General features: G+C 50.7%; 1 protein-coding gene across 2 annotated transcripts in view; it reads left to right on the top strand.

The window, feature by feature from the left end:
* The first annotated feature begins 898 nt into the window (after positions 1–898).
* Positions 899–7,769, top strand: part of MEOX1 (mesenchyme homeobox 1) — a 20,008-nt gene continuing 13,137 nt past the window's right edge. Inside the window, exon 1 of one of the 2 annotated variants that reach the window (XM_035027224.1) lies at positions 899–1,850. In XM_035027224.1, coding sequence (XP_034883115.1) covers positions 1,382–1,850 — 469 coding nt within the window. In that variant the 5' untranslated portion in view covers positions 899–1,381. The remainder of the gene's footprint in view (positions 1,851–7,769) is intronic. The other variant, XM_035027223.1, reaches the window with a different exon arrangement.

Below are 7,769 nucleotides of genomic sequence, written 5' to 3'. Positions count from 1 at the left end.
GACTGATGGACCGATTGAAATGGCAGTTGGCCCTTCTGTGACAGGCACTGGCCTGGAAGACCATGTGATCGTTTGCCAAAGAGAACTCCTTTGGGCACGAGAATCCCCCTGATCCCTATTTCCACGCCCCAGATTTCACAGAAGCCGCGGCCTCGGGGGCTGGGGTAGGGGAAGCAGGTGGGTGGAGGTGAGGGGGCCTGGAGAAACTTCAAGAACCTTATCTAAGAGGCTTCCCTTTGCCGGGGAGAAAAACGACTTGAAATCCCCCTAGAGAAGAGTGTGGCTAATTGGCATGTAAGTCGGGGTTAAAGAACGGAAGGAAGAATCTGATTGTTTTTTTAAGTTACTGAGAAAGTGAGAATGTCGCTTTGGGTGGAGAGAAATAATTTTTTTCTGGAGTGTGTCTTTCTTTATGCTACAGACCCTAGTGGGCCGCTGAGACTTGCAAAAAAAAAAAAAAAAAAGATTTCTTTTAATCCACCTTCCTCTTTGCAGGCAGCAGTAGAAGGGCCTTTAAATCAAATGCAATCAGCAAACTTGTCTCTTGCACTTATTCCCCGCTTCACTCCCTGGAATTTGGCACTTGACGGATCCTGGATCTGACTTAAGGCTTTTTCCAAATCCAAGACTTGGGGAATTTTGTTAACAGTGCAATAAAATAACTTCATAGCGTACAGGAGGCACATTAAAGAAGTGGTGTGTGTGCACTGCTCTCTCTCCTTAAAATAAAAAAAAAAAGAAATACAGACCATGTTTCTTTAAAAGTCTCCATCTGCAAATCCCATTAGATGTGCATATAAGGTTTCTGATGATTAATAGTTGCCTGCTCGGGTTTTGGTTGGAGGGGACCGTGTGTGTGCTGGTTAACCCCTCCCTCTCCTCTCTCACGTTTCACTTCAGAAATTTGTCACTCTCTCCCCACCGCAGGATTTAAAAGTGTGTCTCACAGCCCCGGGCCAGCCCTCTGCAGGCATTCGCCGCCGACTCCAACACAAGCTCTCGTCCGCTGGCGCGTCTGGGCGGCGACAGTGAAAATGTCTAGTGTCATCGGCGACAAATACACGTCCAGGGGACCCCAATAGGCAGGCTGGTGTGTCGGGGGCGGGGGGACAGGCAGGAAGCCAGGAGTGAAGTCTGACATAGGTGTGTGTACGTATATCCGTGCAGCTGGCCACACGTGTGCGTACTTGAAGGAGACTTTAGTTTTGGTTTTTGTTTTGGTTCCTGGGGTGAATTTTCTGCTGAACATTTCCCCCTCTTATTTATTTATTTATTTATTTACCTTTTTTTTTTTTTTTGCATTTTAAAAAATCTGAATATAAACAAAGTGTCAGAATCCAAACTTTGAAAAGACTGAGGCGCGCGCAGCAGGAGACGGCAGATGGATCCGGTGGCCAGCAGCTGCATGAGGAGCCCTCACCCCCCGGCCCCGGGCTGGGGCTGCCTTCGAAATCCCCACGCTGAAGGCACTGGGGGTTCAGGGCTGCCCCACTACCCGCCAACACCGTTCTCCTTCCACCAGAAACCAGACTTCCCGGCGACAGCGGCGGCAGCGTACCCCGACTTCTCGGCCTCCTGCCTGGCAGCCACCCCACACAGCCTTCCCCGGGAGGAGCGCCTCTTCACTGAGCAGCACCCCGCTTTCCCACAGCCCCCCGACTGGAACTTCCCCGTCTCCGAGGCCCAGCGCAGGCTCAACCCGGGCCCAGCTCGGGGCTCTGGGGAGATGGGGGCCAGCAGCCCGGGCCTGGTGGACACCACGGGAGGCCCAGGTGAGGATTACGAGGTCCTCGGGAGCACTGCTCATGAGACAGAGAAGAAGTCAACCAGACGGAAAAAGGAGAGTCCAGGTATGTGACCGAGGAGCAGCTGAGCGTTCCTTTGCTAGGTCACTTGCCCTCTCTGAGTCGAGCTGACCATGAATTGCAAACAATATTATCTAATCTACCTTTGGGGTTTGCCTTTGGAGTTTCTTCTACTCAGAGTTCTAGGATTCTCTGGTCATGGGGGCTGTATCTGTGCCCCCAGCACTCCTGGACCCCAGGAAGGTTATGCCCGCAAGTGAATGAAATAAGATCCACAGAGATTGGGAGGATACATGGGATGGAGGCTCGGTGCGGGCTGGCAAGGGCTGGAGAGGGGCTTTCCTGAATCGGGGCTGCCTCCGGGTCATGCTTCTCCCCACCGAGCCCCAGCAGGCTCCAAATGGTCCCGGAGCCAAAGGGTTTGCTCACCGGGGGAGTCAGCTGAGATGGGAGCTTGGAGGGCTAGGACGGAGGCTGGGACCCCGGGGCATCAAGCAGAGCCAGGACCCTCTGTCTCTAGGATCCTAGAGGCAGAGAAGCAGACAGCTGGGATGTGGAGGGGCAAGGGGCGAGGAGGAGATGGATTGCAGAGATTTGGCCCCCAAGGTGTCTATCATTCTGCCCGTGTCTGAGCCAAGAGGGCAGCTCAGGGTACTAAGATCTGGGCGACCCCAGGGAAGGCATTCCCTCCCCCCCACCCAGGGGTCCTCCTGAGGGATCACCAGCCTTGGGAAAGTCAGGGGGGCAGGCAGCCAAGGAGACCCAGAGGCCAGAAGATGGAGTGGCCTGCTTATTAAGATCCCAGCTCCTGTCCTTCTCCTCCCTGTGGTGGGGACTGGTTTCCTCATCTCTCCATGGGGCCCTCCTGGCTTCTCGTGCTGCCCATTCACCTTCTGTCTGGTTCCCTGTCCCCACCTTGCCGCCCGTGTCCTCCTGAACCCATAGAGGACTTTTCTCCCAGGGCTAACCAGGGGCGGGCAGAAAACGAGAGTGTCAACCAACCAACGAGAACACTCTGTGCTTTGATTTTGCAGAGCACTTTCCATGTAGCACAGCTTTCCCGAGCATCTTCTCTTTGCGGAGCACTGGCCAAGGCCTGGGGGGGTTCAGAGATGAATATGGAGGTCTCACCCCCAGAGGGCTCAGACTGAGAGGGAGGAGAGGCCTGCAGACGCCTGTCTGGCAGTGGATGTGCTATGACCAGAGAGGGGTTCAAGGTGCTGCAGGAAACACACGTTAGCTCTTTGGGGTCCCACCAGTGTGTGAAGTAAGCACAGCGGGTCTTACCAGTATCTCTGTGCTGTACGTGTGGAAAAGGAGAGACAGAGAGTTTGAGGAGGACCCTGACAGAATGGGGTACAGAGAGCGCCCCCCTCATCTGGATTGGCCCAGGACTTTTCTGGGTTTAGCGTTGAAAGTCCAGTGTCCCAGGAAACCCCTCGGCCCCAGGGCCAATCAGGACACTTGGTAACCCCGGGATCAAGCTCAAACCCTGGACCTCAGACCCCAAATCCCACACCCTTCAGCAGATTTCAAGCATAATCCTCATTTTGAAATATTTGGTCTCCACGCTTAAAGAAGCCCCTCCCCGTGCTCACAATGGATGGCCACAGCCTAATAGGAGGGCCCTTTAAGTCCCTGGCTGGTTAAGTCCTCAACTCTTCCTAGCCCCAGCTGGAGATGTGCTGAGATGGGACACTTTCTGCTTCTCCTCGCCAAGGGGCTCTCAGCGACTTGGCTCTGCGCCTGGCTGAAGAGCTCTCCCTGCCGGGGCCACCTGCCCCCGTAGCTCCTCCATCTCTGCCCACACCTCCCTCGGCCGCATCCAGCCACTTTCCGGGGACCTGGGAGCTGAGGCACTGGAAGGCACAGGCAAAGGGCTGGGCTTAGGCGCAAGCATTCTGCGGTCCAGCAAGCCCCACATGTGCCTTCTTTCCTTTGGGTCGGTGGCCTGTGGCACTGCGTTAGGGAGCGAGCCCACGTGCCAAACAGCTGGCCATCCCAAGAGCACGTGGACTCCCTCCACTGAATGTCCTGCAACTCTTCGGGGCGGGGGAGGGGCGGGTAGTTCTTATCCAGGAGCAGCCCTGGGCTCCCCCTCTGTGTCCCCCCAGGAACAGCGGCAATGGCAGCAGTCAGGCAGGGCATAGCAGGCTGAGTTTCATTCATTCTCTGGGGTTCCAGACCCGCTCTCTGTTCAGCATGAGAATCTTTCTGTCCCAGCTAGTTGCCTGAGCCTTCCTTTGGAATTGAACCGGAGGGGGAGGAGGCAGGAAAGATTAGCTTCGTAAGAGCCTGAAGGAAGGGAAAAGCAGAGGAGCAAGGCCCCCAACCAACTCTAGGAATCTGGAATCCAAGAGACAAACCCACAAAGAACCCCCATCCCACTCCACCAATTCCGAGCCACCGCGTGGAGTTTCTATTTAAACTTTTGATGTTTTGTTCATCTTGGACTTTTTGCATCAACTGTGATTTCTTAAAACATTGCATTAAAAATATTATTCCTCTTGATGACTGAGGGGTTCGACGCCACTTGCATCTTGCGCCCAACGTGGGCGCCTCACATGCCTCACCCCGGCCCGTGCTAAGCTGTCTCTGAAGCTTAACCAGCCATCCATCAGAAATGTGTTTTCCATAGTTCTTCATGGGCAGGCGGGCAGGTTGGCGTGTCGGCACCACAACCTTGGGCTGTGGGACTTTGGAAAATGTCTTAATTTCTCGGAGCCTCCATTTTCCCAGCTGTAAAATGGGATCGGAACCAAAGTACCTTCCCTACAGTCACTGTGAAGGTTAAAGGCAGTGATCCGTGAGATCAGCACGTGGGTTCAATAAATGGCAGCTGTGAGTGTTATTAGGCCCGTATTTCCAGAACCAGACTTCAGAACATGGTGGGGGAGGTGGTCCATGGAGTTGAATATTTCAAATACGCTGACTCAGAAATTCCTGAATCTGGGTTATAAGACCTGGGAACTCCTTGCAATTATTGTTGGTCCTCAGATCCAGTTGTTGTCAGTTAGGAGCTTAGAACCAAGAGACCTGCTGGAGAGGTTGGGGGGTGAGGTGTGCTTGGCAAAAGGGTCCCTTACTGGCTGGCCGAGGAGGCTCCAGCAACAGAAAGTTACTGAAAGTTCGTCTCAGGAGGAATGTTCTCTATTCTCCCCTCTCCTTCCGCCAGCCCCAGCTCCTCCCCTGTCATTCCCACTGGAAGTGGAGCTGATTTGCTCAAGTAAATGATGAGGAAAGCAGGGGCTCCCACTCAGAGACCTTCTGTTGGTTCACAGCACAGAACTGATTTAGGAGACCAGTGTGATGTTATCTCACCGCAAACACTCTCAGCCCCTGGCCCATGGGTGTCAAAGAGCCCTGCTGGCAGGGACAGCTGCGAGGCCACTGTTGCTTGCCCCCGATCTGTCCATCTGTCTGGCTACCGTGGTCGTCTTTAATTTATGGGAATGAGGGATTTCGCGGTGATTTCCTGGCGGGGTTCAAGGGAAGGTCGCGAGTGATCCGCCTGGCTGTAGGTGAATCCGATCGCCCGCCAGGGAGAGCCCCCCGGGCTTGGGCTCAGCCCTGCTCGCTGGTGCTCTCACGTGCTCCCTCTGCCTTGCTCTGTCCGTCTCCTGAGGTTTATAAACCCTCCCCAGATCGGCCCCTTTCTCCCACCTGCTCTCTGCCCATAGCGCCCCCCTGCCCCCCACCCAGCCTTCCCACCTCTACCTTCCCTGCCGCAAGCCACACCAGTTCACTTGCCCCACAAACACACCCCGCTTTTTTCTCCCCCCAACCCCATTCGCCGAGGCACTTTCCCTTCCTTTCCTTCCCCCACTCCTCTGCCTATGGAAGTCCTTATTTTAACATCCAGCTCAAAAGCCACCCTCTCCAAGAATCTTTCCTCTCTTTTTTTAAATGTATGGCTCCTCTTGTCCGTAGCATCACTTCGGTGAAAGCCGTTGAAAAAGTTGCAAGTTTTAGTATCCACTAGAACCTGTGCTGATTTTCTAAATAGATAGCTCGTAACTTCATAAAGGAGTTCTTCTGAGATTTCTTTTTTTTTTTTTAAGATTTTATTTATTTATTTGAGAGAGAGAGAATGAGAGAGAGCACATGAGAGGGGAGAGGGTCAGAGGGAGAAGCAGACTCCCTGCCGAGCAGGGAGCCCAATGCAGGACTCGATCCAGGGACTCCCGGATCATGACCTGAGCCGAAGGCAGTCGCTCAACCAACCGAGCCACCCAGGCACCCTCTTCTGAGATCTCTTACCATGGGACATCTTGTATTTGAAATCTCCTCTTTAAAAATGATGATCAGGGGCACCTCACTGGCTCAGTCAGTGTCGTGTGTGACTCTTGATCTCAGGGTCTTGAGTTTGAGCCCAAAGTTGGGTTTAGACATTATTGAGAAATAAAATCTTTGAAAAAAGTAAACGAGTAAATAAAAATTATGATAAAAAAATACATAACACAAAATTTACCATCATGATCATTTAAAAAAATTTTTTCAAAGTTTTATTTATTTAAGTAATCTCTACACCCCACATGGGGCTTGAACTCATGACCCCGAGGTCAAGAGTCATGTGCTCCTCTGGCTGAGGCAGCCAGGTGTCCCAAATCGTGATCATTTTTAAGCGTATAGTACAATAGTGTTAACTATATGCGCATTGTCCTGCAACAGATCTCTAGAACCTTTTCATCTTAAAAACTGAAACCCTATATCCATTGGAAGACAACTCACCTTTTCCCGCTCCCCCAGGCCTGAGGAGTAGCGATCTACGTTCTGTTTCTTAGAATTAGACTACTTTAGGTTGCCAGTCCGCCTCAGGCTTCGCAGGGGTGGTGGCCAGAGCAGGGCTAATGTGGGACTGTACCATTATATTGGATGAGGAGTAAATCTAAACAGAACACAGAGTAACTTTAGGCCAAAGATAAACCCATCTCACTTTGTCTTTTAATAGCAAGTATTATTAAAGACTGATCTAAAAAAAGTTAGACTATTTTAGATATTTCAGATAAGTGGGATCATGCAATATTTGTCTTCCTGTGATTGATTTATTTTACTTAGCATAATATCCTCCAGGTTCATCTGTGCTGTAGCAGAGAACAGATTTTCCTTTTTTAAGGATGAATATTATTCCATGGTTGGCATAGACCACATTTTATTTACCCATTCATCTGTTGATGGACAGACACTTGGGTTGCTTCCAAGTGGGCTATTATGAATAATTCTGCAATGAACATGGGTGTGCAAATATCTCTTCACAATTCTGCTTTTGAATTCTTTTGGATATATACCCAGAAGTGGAATTTCTGGATCCTACAGTAATTCTATTTGTAATTGTTTGAGAAACTCCCCTACTCTTTTCATATGAGATGATATCTCATCATGGTTTTGATTTGCATTTCCCTAAGGCTTGGAGATGTTGAGCATCTTTGCGTACACTTGCTGGCCAGTTGTAGCTATTCTTTGGAGAAATGTCTATTCAAGTCCTTTGCCCATGTTTCAGTTGAATTGTTTGACTTTTGTTGTTGACTTGTAGGAGTTCTTTATATATTCTGGATATTAATCCCTTATCACCATATGGGTTGCAAATATTTTCTCCCACTCTGTAGGTTGCCGTTGCATTCTGCTGTTGGTCCCTTTGCTGCATAGATGTCTTTAAGTTTGATGTAGTCCCATTTCTCTGTTTTTGCTTTTGTTGCCTGTGCTTCTGGTGTTATATTCATGAAATCATTGCCAAACCTAATGTCATGAAGATTGTCTTCCATGTTTTCCTCTAGGAGTTTTATAGTTTTAGATCTTATGTTTAAGTCTTTTTTTTTTTTTTAAGATTTTATTTATTTATTTGAGAGAGAGAGAATGTGAGACAGAGAGCATGAGAGGGAGGAGGGTCAGAGGGAGAAGCAGACTCCCTGCTGAGCAGGGAGCCCGACACGGGACTCGATCCCGGGACTCCAGGATCATGACCTG

Source organism: Mirounga leonina, unplaced genomic scaffold, assembly GCF_011800145.1.
Source record: "Mirounga leonina isolate KUSES-001 unplaced genomic scaffold, KU_Mleo_1.0 Mir_200, whole genome shotgun sequence".
Lineage (NCBI taxonomy): Eukaryota > Metazoa > Chordata > Mammalia > Carnivora > Phocidae > Mirounga > Mirounga leonina.
Note: the sequence above shows the minus strand (reverse complement) of the source record. Positions and strands in the feature narration are given on the sequence as shown.